At 43.0% G+C, this 16,505-nt stretch overlaps 1 protein-coding gene across 2 annotated transcripts in view; it reads left to right on the plus strand.

The window, feature by feature from the left end:
* LOC124796461 (multicystatin-like) overlaps positions 1-16,505 on the plus strand; it is a 256,291-nt gene that overhangs the window by 82,764 nt on the left and 157,022 nt on the right. Inside the window, exon 3 of one of the 2 annotated variants that reach the window (XM_047260684.1) lies at positions 6,567-6,671. The exons of the other annotated variant lie outside the window; for it this stretch is intronic. Coding sequence (XP_047116640.1) covers positions 6,567-6,671 — 105 coding nt within the window. The remainder of the gene's footprint in view (positions 1-6,566; positions 6,672-16,505) is intronic. 2 annotated transcript variants of the gene reach the window in all.

Consider the following 16,505-nt stretch of genomic DNA (forward strand, 5'->3'; position numbering starts at 1 on the left):
ACTATCATTTGGGATCTCCTGGTAATTCAAACATGCAACGAAGCGACCAAACGAACGATTCCTTTGGGAACCATCCGACTAGAAGATTGGGACCATCAGTCCGGATCTGCCAGCTAAATATTGATGGAATTAGTAGATCCAAATCTGAATATCTTTCAAAGTTTCTATTGGACAATAGCATCGATGTGGTACTCCTTCAGGAAGCACATACCGACTCGCAGGAAGACTTACAAAGAAGAGGACATATTCAAGGCTTCCAACAAATAGGCGCAACATATCATCACGCCTATGGCACCGCCACATATGCCCGATCCAATATTGAACATGCACACCTGCTGTCCACAAGCACAGAAAACAACATCCATGTTGTTGATATAAAAGTAGGCAACATAAGACTTATAAATGTCTACAAACCACCAAACCAAATCTGGCCAAGTATTGTACTACCCGCACATGAACACCCAACGATATATGCCGGTGATTTTAATAGCCATCATGAAATGTGGCGATACACCCAAAATAATGAACACGGAGAAGCGCTGGTGGAATGGGCCGACAAGAACAATCTACATCTTATATTCGATGCCAAGGAGAGGGGCACATTCCACTCGGCCACCTGGCACAGGGACTACAATTCGGACCTCTGCTTTGTAACTACCGATAACGAGGGAAAACCAGTGCCTATACATTGAAGGGTTGCCACAGATTTCCCACACAGCCAGCATAGGCCTGTTATTTTAGACATCAGTGTCACTATACCCCTGATACGGTCCTTCCCTCGACCTAGATGGAATTTCCAAAAAGCTGACTGGGAGAAGTATTCAGCGGACCTTGATAAATGCATCCGGTTTATACTGTCACTACCTAAATGCTGCGATCGTTTCAGGAAAGCTATAATTACCACAGCTAAAAAACACATCCCTAGGGCGTTTCGAAAAGAATACATCCCAGGATGGGATGCCAAATGCCATCAGCTATATGAGGATTTTACTAGTAGTGGTGACCAAGAAATAGCTGATGACCTCCTCCACAATCTAGATTCCGCAAGAAGACAACGATGGACTGAAGCAACTGAAAGAATGAATTTCACTCAATCAAGTAGGAAGGCATGGAGTTTGTTACGTAAACTCGGAGGTATGACAAGACCAGCCCAGAAAAATCCAACCATAACACCAGAGAAAATTGCAAATAACTTTGTCGAAATGTCAAGAGCTCTGAGAGACAAACCATGTACCAGGATGATTAAGCGCGAACTCAGAACACTAAAAAAGAATACTCCAAATATATCAGAGCTTTCCAGACCATTCACTGAGGATGATGTCATTACTGCCCTCAAGGATATGAAACTGGGCAAAGCCCCAGGTTTTGACAACCTACATCCAGAATTTCTAACCTACACTGGAAAGAACGTAGTCAAATGGCTGGCAAATTTATTTTTGAAAATTTTGACTACAAACCATCTCCATAGAGAATTCAAAAAGGCAAGAATAATAGCTTTGCTGAAACCAGGGAAACCAGCAGACCAACCGCTAAGCTACAGACCAATAGCACTTCTTAGCTGTACATACAAACTTCTTGAACGACTTGTGCATAATCGAATTAGCAGCATTATTATGGAGAACTTACCTATAGAACAGGCAGGCTTCAGATCTGGCCGTAGTTGCTGTGACCAAGTTCTGGCATTAACATCCTACATAGAGGCTGGCTTTCAACAGAAATTGAAAACAAGTGCTGTATTTCTAGACTTAACATCTGCATATGATACTGTTTGGAGAGATGGAATAATTTACAAACTCTTAAGAGTGATTCCTTGCCAGATTTTAACATCCTTAATACATAATATGCTGAGTAACAGAACCTTCCAGGTCACCCTAAATGGAAAGACAAGCAAAACAAAACTTATTAACAACAGGCTTCCGCAAGGCTCCGTATTGGCCCCTCTTCTGTTTAACCTCTATATAGCAGATCTCCCAAACACAAAGTCAAGAAAATTTTGCTATGCGGATGACATAGCACTGGCTACTAGAGACAAGCATCTCTTCAATACAGAGGAAGTCCTTAATAATGACGTTGAAATGCTATACAATTATTTCAAGAAATGGAGACTCAAGCCAAACCCTAACAAAACTGAAGTATCTACATTCCATCTTAATAATAAAATGGCAAATGAAATTATTAACATAAAACTCGGAAACACCAACCTCAAACATAATAAGTTTCCAAAGTACTTAGGTATAACATTGGATCACACTCTTTCTTACCGAAAACATCTGGAGAACACCAGTGCAAAAATTGGAACACGGAATAACATCATTCAAAAACTTAGCGGTACTACTTGGGGAGCTAACGCAAAAACATTACGCACCTCATCTATCGCCTTAGTGTTCTCTGTGGCTGAGTGCTGCACTCCAGTCTGGATTAATAGCTGTCACACCAAACTTATTGACAGGCAATTAAATAACACAATGAGGTTGATTTCTGGAACTGTTAAATCAACGCCCACGTACTGGTTACCGGTGCTATGTAATATCCTGCCCCAGGACCTGTGTAGAAATGCGGCCCTACTGCACAAATTCAGAAAGATTGAGAAAAAACCAGAACTACCAATTAAAGAAGAATTCTCACAACTGCGACACACTCGATTTAAATCAGGAAAGCCACCCATACGCACAGCTGAGCAGCTTCAAAATAGTAACTATGACCACATGAAACAATGGAGACTAGATTGGAACCAAAAGACAAATGACCAACTGCAGACCTGGTTTGAGAGCTATAACGGCAACATCTCTGGAATGGAACTAACACGGAAAACATGGTCCGCATTAAGTCGAATACATACTGGACATGGCAGGTGTGCGGATTCACTACACAAATGGGCAAGAGCGATGTCACCAGAATGCGACCGCGGTGCCCCTAGACAGACGATCCAACACATGCATGGTGAATGCTCCTTGCGAGCATATGCAGGGAACTGGTCCGACTTCCTGGAGGCATCCCCATCGGCGCTAGAATGGATCTCAAACCTCGATATAACCTTTTAACTGACCAATATAAACATAAATTATATTCATGATTGTTATAAGATTTTAATGTCTAACACTTGATGTATTAATGTTGCATGTATAGCCATACGCTAAATAAATAAATCTGCTCATGACTCCTTTCCAGCCTTCACACACAAACATGTGTCATGCAGTATGTACATTCTCTCATGCTTATTTTTAAAATATTGTGTGTTTGAGATGGTAGAAGGGCAAGTGGTTATAGAATTTATGCGGAAATTCTCGAATCACTACAACATGCTACAGTTACCTCTGGGGCATCTGGTACCGATCCCACCTGTAGCAGCGCCATTGTGCCACATAGGAATCGATCTCTCGTGGAGGTTCCTGAACTCGACAAACAGGAATTGATGGATAATAGTCAGCACTGACTACCTCACCTGCTATGCAGTCACCAAAAGTGCCAACTGCTGCAGCTCCATAAATTGAAGAGTTCCTTGTAGAAGACATAATTTGGAAGCACAAAGCACCCTGTGTGATGATGACTCATCATGAAAAAGTTTTCCAATCGAGACTAGTATCAGAGGTAATTCCATGTTCTGACATCACCCACGGAATGATAACTGTCTATGATCCACAGATTAGTGGTCCCACACAGCACTTTAATAAAACATTGGCAGATATTCTCTGTATATACATTAATGTAAAATGGAGAGAATGGGGTACTGTACTGCTTGTCACAACATTCACAGATAGCACAATGAAACAAGACACTGCACACTTCACACTGTGCTGGCCGTTGTGGATGAGTAGTTCTTGGGGCTTCAGTCTGGAACTGCGCGACCGCTATGGTCACAGGTTCGAATCCTGCCTCGGGCATGGCTGTGTATGATGTCTTTAGGTTAGTTAGGTTTAAGTAGTTCTAAGTTCTAGGGGACTGATGACCTCAGATGTTAAGTCCCATGGTGCTCAGAACCATCTGAACCATTTGAACCTTCACACTGTTCTTTCTGCTTCACTGTCATGAGGTCAAGTCACAATAAGTACCTTGTTCCAGTTTCAGACAGATGATGCTCATGATCACAATGCTGTGAATGTGAAACATTACATACGTATTATTTGAAGTCTCCTGAGTGCATCTGCCAAGTTTCCGTCACACCCAAGAGATAGTGTAGCTGCAGGACAGTTTCAAAATTGTCTGTAGGTAATGTACATTATGAGCAACATGCCATCATCGAATTTCTCACTACAGAGAAAGAAACTGGGGAATATTCACAAATGCTTGTGCAAAGTCTATGGAGCATCTGCTGTCGACAGAAGCACAGTTAGTCACTGGGCACAGAGGGTGAGGTCACCAGGAAATTCAGTGGAGCAACATGATTTGCAGTGGTCGGGAAGACCATCCACATCTGTCACACCTCACATGTTGCAGTGAGATGATGTCATTCATGAGGACAGGCCCATTACAACTCTGCGTTTTGCGGATGCTGAGGAGGTGATTTACACAGTGAAGCACTGGCTCCACCACCAGGACAAGAACTGGTACCGACAGGGCATACACACGCATGTTTCACGCTGGAGGAAGGCCATAAAATGGGATAGAGATTACCTGGAAAATTCGTGCGTGTGGATAAAACACCATACTTTTGTGTGTGTAATTCTCATTATGTTCAATAAAGAATTATTGAAGAAAAAATGTGCACTACATTACTTTGTGGGCAACCCTCAAACATAATCACCAGTGCCGAAGAAGCAAGGCAGCTGGCTTCCATGTGGACACTGGATGTCCAGGAGAAAGACAAAAGTACTGAAACACTAAGCACCAGTGGGTGAGATAGATCCCAGGAGGCTTGGTATAAATTTTTATGCTTATGTGGACAACAGGACTATGAAAAAAGTCACTAAAGCACTGCTTTTGGTGGTATCATATCCTTTGTCACTATTTGGATGTCACATTTGAAGTCGAGAATTATGACCCTTCATCAAGACAACTTAAGTACAATGACATCATCCTTGTCCTGCCTATGAAGCCTTACTACAGTCCAGAGGTGCATATTGACAATGGGAGGTTCAGGGAAATGAAGACCCACTCAACAGTTGTGTAGCTTTGGTAGGAGGGGCTACCTTCAATGTGCATCATAATGAAGGGGATGTAACAACATGACAAGAATGCAAACACCTGGCAGTACCACCATAAAGAGGACCATTGACAAGGTCTAGATCCAGGACACTGTTGTCAGCACCAATGGGAACTTCTGAAAGAGGGAGTTGCTGTTTCTCCAGACAAGGGAGTAATGCCATGACATGCGGGGCATGCACCATAGCGTAATGGTTAGCATCCCTGGCTGGCACATTGTGGATCACCAGTGCAAACCTGACTACCCTTGGCTTCACCTGCGTAAGAGTTTGACATGTATATTGAACACACCACCTTGTTCCCCTCTCTGTGTCCACCCCGTTCTCCCAACTATATGTGTCTATCTCATCCTCCCCACTCTCTTTGTCTCTTCATCTCCTCCTTTACTTCTCTCTGTCTATTTCCTCCATTCCCCCTCTGTGACAATGCCTTTCTTTCCCCTTCCTCTAACCAATCATCCCCCCCTAATTCTCTTTCATCTCTGTATCCCCCTCTTCCTTTTTCACCTACGCACTACCACTCTACATCTTACACCTGCCTCATGCATCTTCCCTTCATCCTTTCGTTCTTTCCGTCCCTTCCTCTATCCATTTAAGACTGTGCCCAGCCAAGTCATCTCCATGTGTAGTGCATGGAGTACTCTTAAATGATGAAGGGCTGATACTGCTCCCATGACATCATGACATCCATGTCATACAGGGAAGGCTACATATCAGGGGCTTCAAAATCATTTATTTGCCCCTGACATACAGGCTGCCTTGCAAAGCAGGTGGATAATGCAGGCCAGTACTACTCCAAGACAACATACAAGTCATGATAGGCAGCCTACTTGCAGGGGCCTGGACCACCGTTTCTTGCCACTAAATGTAGACTGCCCTGCAAAGCAGAATGATTTGGCGGGACAACACTGTTCCCACAACATATCTGTCATACAGGGCAGGCTACACAACAGGGGCTTCAAAAATAATTTATTTGCCCCTGACGTACAGGCCACCTTGCAAAGCAGATGGATAACGTAGGCCAGTACTACTCCAACACAACATACCAGTCATGATAGGCAGCCTACTTGTAGGTGCCTGGACCATCGTTTCTTACCACTAAATGTAATCTGCCCTGCAAAGCAGACTGATTTGGCAGGACAACACTGTTCCTATGGAACATGCCTGTTGTGCAGGGAGAGTATATGCCAAGAATTTCTGTACATTCAGGAATACTTGATGTTTGTATAAATACTGGCATTCAGCAATATTCAGTGTTTGTGTAAATAGCTGCATTCTCCATCCAAGAGATCAGTTCTGTTCTGGTTGTACATTGGTGACAGTACTAAATGTGCTTTTTCTTGTAAGTTTTATACTTCATTTATGAACCTGCCTTCAGATTTGGACTTGATTGTGGTTCCGATATATAAAAAGGCACATTTGTTTTAGGTTGTTGCAGGTACTCTTTATTACCTCCGGCTAGAAGTTTGTACCACCAACTCCAACAGGGGAGAAGATGATCCCAGTTCTGAGTGCATCCAAACAGGAGAAGTGGTAAGATTTATATCATAGAAACATGAAACAAAAAAAGTTCATATTTCATGTACCTGCATTTCCCTTCATAATACCTGTGTTCACTGACACCTGTGTTTCAAACTGTATCTTTTTAATCTAATGTGAATAGTTTGTGTGACATTTAAGTTTCATGTAGTAAAGAATATAACTAGCTGAGCCTTGCCTCTCATGCCTTGTAATCTGCCACCTGTAATGTTCTCTGTAGTCTAGTGCATCCAAATGCCATACCAAACCTTGCCTTGCTATACATCTTGTTACCATCACTGTACTGTGGGTTCATATACACACATCAAAAAATATTTTGCATCACCTCGGTTCCAAGAGTTCCAGAACCAGTACAGAAAACTGGAATAGAGATCAACATAAACATCATTTCTGCCCTTTTTATTGCTCATGAAAACCACTCATTGCATGTTGTATTACCATATAGTGAGACCTTCAGAGGTGGTGATCCAGATTGCTGTACACACTGGTACCTCTAATACCCAGTAGCACATCCTCTTGAATTGATGCATGCCTGTATTCATCATGTCATACTATCCACAAGTTCATCAAGGCACTGTTGGTCCAGATTGTCCCACTCCTCAACAGCGATTCAGCGTAGATTACTCAGAGTGGTTGGTGGGTCACATCATCCATAAGCAGCCCTATTCAATATATCCTGGGCATGTTCGATAGGGTTCATGTCTGGAGAACATGCTGGCAACTCCAGTCAAGTGATGTCTCGTTATTCTGAAGGAAGTCATTCATAAGATGTGCACAATTAAGGTTGCGAATTGTCATCCATGAAGATGAATGTCTCGCCAATATGCTGCTGATATGCTTGCACTGTTGGTTGGAGGTGGCTTTCATGTATCATACAGCTGTTATGGCACCTTCCATGACCACCAGTGGTGTACATTGGTCCCACATAATGCCACCCCAAAACAGCACGGAACCTCCACCTTGCTGCACTCGCAGGACAGTGTGTTTAAGGCATTCAGCCCAATTGGGTTGCCTCCAAATGCATCTGCGACGATTGTCTGGTTGAAGGCATATGCAACACTCATCGGTGAAGAGAACATGATGCCAATCCTGAGTGGTCCATTCAGCATTTTGTTGGGCCCATCTGTACTGCGCTGCATGTTGTTGTAGTTGCAAAGATGGACCTTGCCATGGACATCGGGAGTGAAGTTGCTCATCATGCATCCTATTGCACACCGTTTGAGCCATAACATGACATCCTGTGGCTGCATGAAACGCATTATTCAACATGGTGGCATTGCTGTCAGAGTTACTCCGAGCCATAATCCATATGTAGTGGTCATTCACTGCAGTAGTAGTCCTTGGGCAGCGTGAGCGAGGCATGTCATTGTCAGTTCCTGCCTCTCTGTATCTCCTCCATATCCAAACAATATCACTTTGGTTCACTCCGAGATGCCTGGACACCACTTGTTGAAAGCCCTTACTGGCACAAAGTAACAAAGATGATGCAATCAAACTGCGGTACTGACCGTCTAGGTATGGGTGAACTACAGACAACATGAGCCATGTACCTCCTTCCTGGTGGAATGACTGGAACTGATTGGCTGTTGGATCCCCTCCATCTAGTAGGTGCTCCTCATGCATGGTTGTTTACAGTTTTGGGCAGGTATACTGACATCTCTGGACAGTCAAAAGAGACTATGTCTGTGATAAAATATCCACAGTCAACATCTATCTTCAGGAGTTCTGGGTACCGGGGTGATGCAAAACTTTTTTTATGTGTGTATATGAATGTAATGGAGTTGACTCTAACCTGGCTTCTCTTTTGTGTACTTTTCTCCTCTCCATCCCTAATTTGCTACCCTACTCGTCTCCAACTTACAGAGCAAATTTGCAATAGGGATCATTGTCCTGATGCCTTCTAAGGCAGACACATGAAAATTTCATGACAAACAGGATGCAGCACATTATCCCGGACTGAGGGTAATCTACTGACATCAAAGAAGGTTTGGTTTGACTTGGAGGAATGTAGTAATACCATTGATGTTCAAGTAATACATAATGCTTTGATGGATAGTTGTAGTTGCAATCTCAGGGTTTTCACAAACGATGAACTTATATATGAGCAAACGCAATCCAGTACATATTGTGGTAGTACCTTTTTAGATGTGGACATAATATCAGCCTTGTGCGAAGACTGACAAGTAGCTCTTAATGTAGGGAAACGTTAAATTTTTCACTTCATGAAACAAGTGTGATATCCTTCGACTACAGGATTAATTAGTTGCAACTAGTCAGTTATGTCATGCAAATATTTGTGAGTACCAATGTATAGAGATGTGAAGTGGAACAACCATATAGCCTCAGTAATAGGTGAAACAAATGGTATCGTTTCTCTACAAATGACTGCATACAAAACATATACATAGCCCGTGCTTGCAGGCTGCTCAAGATGGTGGGACCTGTGTCACTGCAGACTCATAGAGTGTATACAACGAAGAGCAGTAGAAATTTCACAGACTTGTTTGACTTGTGAAAGAGTGCAACAGAAATGGTGTGAAATCTCATGTGGGAAACACTGAAAGAAAGATATACATACCACAAGAACTAGCTTAAAAAAATTCAGGAACCATATTTCAGGAGATACACTATGGACATTCTTTGGACCTCTATATATCTATCCCATAAAGTGACTGAGCAGATTAAAAATAACTAAATAATAACTTACACACAAGCGAACAAGCACTCATTCTTCCTACACTCCATCCATGAACAGAACAGGAAGAAATCTTAATATGAATGAAAAGCACCCTCTGCCATACACTACAGTGATACACAGTGTATATGTAAAATATGGAAAATGTAATTTCTCAGCTACAGCAGACCAATGTGCGGTTCACAGAGACTTATAACAGGAAACACACACACTCCTATGGCCACTGTGAAAGATATAGCCACTACTCATATAGAAATAAAAGCAATGGGCTCACAAAGATAATTATCAGCCTCACTTTTATCAATGAAGAACCAATAACCAATAGAAGCTGCTAAAATAAAATCATGAAGACTTAATGTTTGGATCATTTTAAAAAGAATGCAGTCAATCTTGTGCACTGTTTTTTTTTTTTTTTTTTCCTGTGGGTAACACCTCATGTAAGAAACAAACCCATGTGCAGTCAGTGGCAGCTATTAATTTTGCACCATAAAGTCAAGTTAATTTCACCTGTAAGAAAGATGACAAGAAGTCTTATCTGGAATACAAAAAGAGTTCTTCTCGACAATTATATTGCTAAGGGCTAAGCAATAACTGGCACATACAACACAAGTGTTCTAGAAAAGTGTGATGAAGGAAAAAAAGTAGCCTCATGTCTGAAGAATTCATCTGCGTACAAGGTGTCCTTTGGCAATGGGAAAGCTGAGGGATTTGAAGCTCAAATTTATCCACCCTATTTACAACATTTGGCTCTACTTTTTTACTACCACTAGCCCCCCCCCCCCCCCCTCCACCACACATACATTGCCTGTGATTGGTAAACATTTAGAGGTCAATGTAGAAGACAGAGAAGTCGTGAAAGTAAAGACTCACACTACGACTTGCAGATGAAGATATCTGACTGCATGGTACACAGCCAGAAGCTCACAGTCATATATTTCATGTGTGGGAGTAATATGCCAGTGGCTGCCAGGCATTGTTAGAGTGCTGCACCAATGGGTATCTGGCTCATATCCACAACAGTAGTTTGTGGTGCATCAAGTTTTGGGAATGCTTAAAGCGCTGCCATCGGCATTGCTCTTCTTTGTATCCTTGAATGTGGAGCACATATCTTCTGTCCAGTGCACGAGAGACTTCCTGTTTTAACATTAGGAGCTGACAATGTTGCTGTCAAAGGTTCCTGTATCTCTGCTGCATGGGGAAGGTGTCATCTGTAGAAATTAAGCACACACAAGAAATGTTGTAATTCCTTGGCTGTAGGTGGCCTGGGTGGTTGTAGTATTGCTTCTACCTTTTTGGTCAAAGGAAGAAAGCCCACAGCTCAGATTTTATGACCAAGAAGCATCACTTCTGACTGCCAGAAACACATTTGGCTATGTTCATTATGGCTCCGTATTGTTCTACTTATCCAAAGACTTCAAGCAGGAGCTGATGTTGTCCACATTGGTGGAGCACACCAGGGCATCATCGAGGTAAACAAAGCAAAATGGTAATCTTTGGAGAACAGAATCTGTAAATCTCTGCTACATTTGAGCTGCATTGCATAAGCCGAAGGTCATAATCATGCTCTCTCATATAAACCAAAAGGTGAGATTATGGTGGTTTTGGTATGTCTCCTGCAGCTGCAGGTATCAGGGTGTAAGGTTTTGCTCAGTCCAAGATGGTGAAAATGGTGGCACCATGTAGTGTGTAATTAAAGTTCCTGTAATGGTAGTATAGAGTATCTGCCGGAGAATGTTTGAAAGTTAAGCCGTAATAATCACTGCATTGGTGCCAGGTGTCACCTTTCTTTGGCACTAAGTACAATGCCGATGACCAAAGACTTTTGTATGGTTGCATTAATCTTCCCCATAACATCAAATCAAATTCGGCCTTCGCAGTTGCTTAATAGTCTGGAGCCAAAGATTTAGCAAACATCTAGACATAGACACCATGGAGAGTCCATCCATTCTTTTAATATGGTGCACTGTATCATCGGGTATTCACCTTGGGGCACCGGGTGGTCTGGTCAAAGTGAGGTAGTCCCTCAGTAATGCAGCGTACTCACCACTTGAAGCCTCCGTCAGCTGGCACTGTGGACTGCTGTGCGGGAGTGGAAGCTGGTGACAACAAGGCTGGTGACATTGTCCACCAAGTGGGCATTCGCCACATTTGGTAGTAGCTGGTAGTGCACCAGGTCTGTTCTACCTCTGTGATGTCCGCAATGGTGAAATCCCACACATATGGGTGGTACAGTCCAATACTAAGGTCCAACTGCTGACTGGCATACAAAGCAATTGAAGAGTTGTTGGTAGCTGTTAGGCAAAAAGCAATTGGCACCTGACAATGATGCGGAGACGTACAAGGCAATATACTCAGGTCAGAGCCAGCGTCTACCAGGAATTCTATACCGTACCCTTAATCAATTAAAAACAGGTGCTTGAAGGATGTTCGGAAATAAGTTGTGCCTACTACTGACTGTCATCGACATTTGGGAACAAACAAGATGGTGAACACTTCTTCACCTGATTACCAAACTAGCAATGTTACCAACATACCTGTGTGTTGCTCAATTGAGCTGCATGTCCATCTGCGAGGCAATGATTGCCTTGATCTGCAGTGGCAAGTGGATAGCCCATAATGTTCATAGCAAGGTATCCGATACTATGCCCATGTTAATTTTACTGCGCAGATGACACAGTTACTGCAATGGCTTGCTATTGCAGATCTCTTCCCATGTTAGCACTTGCCTAATGTGATCATGTGATCTTCCTGGGAGGCAGCCACATGTTGTATCAATTCTGTCTTGAGCTTAGTGTATGCGCCTTTCTCAGGTGGTGCGGTAATGATATCTTGTACCTCGACTGCAAATCTGCGGTCCAACGGATTAAAGACACATTGGCCATTTTCCCATGCAGCAGAAATATGCCTCTGCTTGTGCAAACCAAAGAACAGGACTGTGTGGCCAGAATGGTGGCAAAGGCTTAGTGCTAATCCTGAAACAGTGCACTCTTTAACCATTGCATGGTTCACTGTGTCTCTGACACATTACTTTTCCCTCCGGGCACCTTTGGATCACCATTTGTCGGTGCTTATAGGGGAAATGCTGCCCGACAGTTGTCAGATGTGTTCTATATATAGGAGGAAAAAACTCAGGAATGGAATAACAAATTTTATTAGTTCCAACACATTAGGCTACTCTCCACTCATAACTCAAGAATAATTGAATTGGGGCATAGCCTCCTTACAGAATCACAGTTTTTAATCAGAAAGGATGTTGAAAAACATCATAGCACGGTATCAGAGTGTAGTCAAAACAGAAAATAAATTTAAATCTAAGCTAAACATGTGCATGGAGAAACAAACTGCTCATAAAACCCAGCTCTCCTGGTGGCCAGGGTAGAAATACTTGAAAGCAATTCTCTTGCTATACAAACATGATACTGTACCATCACTGCAAAACACAGGACTTCCTGCAAAAGATGGAGACTGACGCATAGTGTGCAGCAGCTTCATTCAGATCAGGACAACTAACTTTCTTAGAAGATTTTCATTAAATAACTAAATCTGACATCTTATATTACTATTCTTCTCTCACGGTCAACAAAAGTCATAAAACATAAATGGGAAAAGCAAAAATATCTGATACACATGACAAATATATTCATTTAGCTCTCTGTTTCCAATGTAACAATTACTTCTGTATTCTACCATTAGTTATTAATTTTCATTCCAATAATCAAACAATGAAAAATCCAGGATGGAATGTACAATATTATGAAAAGGGAAATTGCTGCTTGCCATGTAGTGGAGATGCTGAGTTGTAGACAGGCACAACAAAAAGATTCTCACAATTAAAGCCTTCAGCCATTGGCCTTCATCAACAATAGACAACAGACACACATACACACACACACACATGCACACACACACACATGCAAACACAGATAGTCCTCATGTTGCAGTCTCAGGCAACTGAAACCTTACAATTGCGTGAGACTGCAGTCATGTGTGTGAGCTGCATTTGAGTGTGTGTGTGTGTGTGTGTGTGTGTGTGTGTGTGTGTGTGTGTGTGTGTGTGTGTGTGTGTGTGTGTGTGTGCATATGTGTATCTGTCATCTGTTGTTGAGAAACGTCAATGGCCCAAAGCTTTAATTGTGAGGGTCTTTTTGTTTAGCCTATCTGTGACTCGGTATCTCCGCTATATGGTGAGTATGGTGAGTAGCAACTTTCCTTTTCATGATTTTCATTACAATAGCATGACAATAGAGACCATCAAATTAACCCCCCTGCCCATCCATACTTTAATCCATAATAAATACAATTTTGCAAAACACTTAATGATAAGCACAACATGCTAGGATAAATTGTAATAATTATTGAAATTCAACTGAAATTTATGTAAGAATGAACTGATAAATCCACATAATGCATGCATGCACGCTTCGTCAATGAAGCAACAAAGTGTCATCCTCCCTACATGCTCCCAAATGCCAAATGCAACCAGGTCTATGAGCACCTGGCTGCAATTCAGTATCAAGATGTCTCTTCATAGCATGTGTGGGCAGCGTGAAGTATCTTGTAAACATGGGTTCAGACCTTGCAATATTCCTCCATCCTATATTAGGAGACAGCAGGGAAGGCTGAGGTACCCTCCCTCACAGGCAGCAAACAATTTTTGCCATTAAAACTTACTGCACACACAACAGCAATTTAGACCTAGAAATACACCATACATATTTGTGGATGTTTTCTGTGGCTGATGAAAATGACCTGATCCTAGGTGCAGACTTTCTTAGCCACTACAGGTTGCTAGCCAACATAACAAATGGCCAGCTCATTGATGTGACAACAAATTTAAAGACTGTGATACAGCACTGGCAGGCCACATTGTACAGTATAAAAACTGTGAAGTGCTCTAGACCATATGATGACATCCTCAAAGAATTCCATGACCTCACTTGCCTGGCTGGTGCACCAAAGGACATTAATCATTTGATGGTGCATGACACAATAACCATGTCCTGCCCTCCCACATCATGCCACCCACGTCAACTCGCACCCAATAGACTTGCAGTAGCAAAGGCAGATTTGAAGGACACGCTGTGGGAAGGCACAGTTCGACAGTCAAGCAGCCCATGGTCATTGGTGCCACATTTAGACTGAAGAAAGACAAGTCATGGTGCCCATGTGGGGAGTGTCATGCTCTTAGCTCACAAACAGTGCCAGACAGATCCAGTCCCACACCTTCAAGACTTTAGCCATGCATTGGCAGGCTGTGCATTATTTAGCAAGATTGATTGTGCAAAACATATACTCAAATTCTGGTGGCACCCGAAGACATTGAGAAAACAGCTATTGTAATGCCCTTTGGGCTTTCTGAAAGCCTGTTGGTGACGTATGGTCTTTGCACTGCTGCCTATACCTGGCAGCAGTCCCTGGATGGCATATTGTGAGGCTTGCCATTTTGTTTCACATACCTTGACGATGTCCTGGTGCAGTCCAAGTTGCTGAAGATCCATTGCCACCACCTAACTACCATCTTTCAGCACCTGAGTGAAGCTGGCATCATTGTCAATCCAGTGAAGTGTGCATTCAGTGTGATGTGAAACGTGGTCCATGGCCACTTAATTACCTCCACCAGATTGACTCCACAGCTGGACAAAGTGCAAGTGATTCTAAACATGCTGCATCCTCAGATGCACAAGAAATAACTCAGTTACCTTGGCATGCTGAACTTTTACCGCCAAGCTCTGTCCAATGCTACCACCATGCAAGAGCCCATGACTAAGGCACTACACAGTCCCAATTCGAAAGGAAAGACCCCTGTGAATTGGACAGACATGCTGAAGTAGAGATTCATGGACTCAAAATGAAATGTCACAGAAGCAACACAGTGTGATCTTAGATGTAGTGGTGAATGCCAGTCAGACCAACATCAGCATGGTGTTACAACAGCACCTTGATGGGAGCTGGTAGATGTTCGGTTTTATCTCTAAGAAGCTATCGGAATCGCAATGCACTTGGAATGCTTATGGCCAAGAGTTGCTTGCGGTATATGCAGCAGTGAAATACTTCCGCCCATCAGTAGTAGTCTGTCAATTCATCATCTTCACTGACCACAAACTGATTACTCATGTGTTTCACAACAATCACTCTTTTCACCGTGTCATATCCAGCAATGTCACAATTTACTACAGACATCCATCATATTTTGGGGATAGACAACATAGCTGCTGATTGTTTGACTTGAGCGTGTGCCATTATATCATCCTCGTGAAAACTTTGAGGACATTGGCAAAGTACAGGAGAATGATGAAGAACTGCACAGTTTCTGTCACACCACCTCCAGCAGCTTGCAACAGAGGTTGGTACCTGTCCCCAGAACTACATGGAAAATTTAGTGTGACATCTCAGCCAGTGCTCACCAACTGTTCCTCCCAGAAAAATTCTGGTGCAGTGCCCTTGACTGTGTGCACGTGCTGTAACACCCTGACACCAACAGGATTTTGATCCTCCTCGCTGTGTGTTTCATCTGGTGCAGGGTTCAGAAGGATTGCTGCAAATGGGCATGCTCTCATATGCCATGTCAGCTTGCCAAAGTCAGGAGGCACCTTCCCCAATGCAACATGTCAATTTGCACACGTCCATGTGGACCTCATTGGCCTGCTCTCTCCCTCTCTTAAGGCACATGGTATCTTATAAGTATAGTGGACCACTTCACTCACTGGTTGCATCAACACCAATCATAGATTTCACTGCCAAGACCGTTGCCACCACATTCGTTGACACCTAAGTGGCATGCTTTATATGTCCCAGTAATGTGACGACTGACCACAGTTGCCAGTTTCACTGCACATTGTTCACACACGTCGCCAGACAGTGTGGCATCCGATTACACAAGACAACACGCCACCATCCGGCGTCAAATGGCATGGTTGAATGGCACCACAGGACTCTGAAAGCTGCCCTAACTTTCCATGACACCTCACGGCCTGAGGCACTCCCACTGGTGCTGCTCGGCCTGCAAGTAATGCCAAAGGAGGAGATCGATGTGGCACCTGCCGATCTCATTTATGGACAGCCTCTGACAAGACTGGGTGATTTTGTAGAAGTATCACACCCACATGGAGCCATGGCACCCACTCCAGTAAAAT

This window comes from Schistocerca piceifrons, chromosome 4, assembly GCF_021461385.2.
Source record: "Schistocerca piceifrons isolate TAMUIC-IGC-003096 chromosome 4, iqSchPice1.1, whole genome shotgun sequence".
NCBI classification, from domain to species: domain Eukaryota; kingdom Metazoa; phylum Arthropoda; class Insecta; order Orthoptera; family Acrididae; genus Schistocerca; species Schistocerca piceifrons.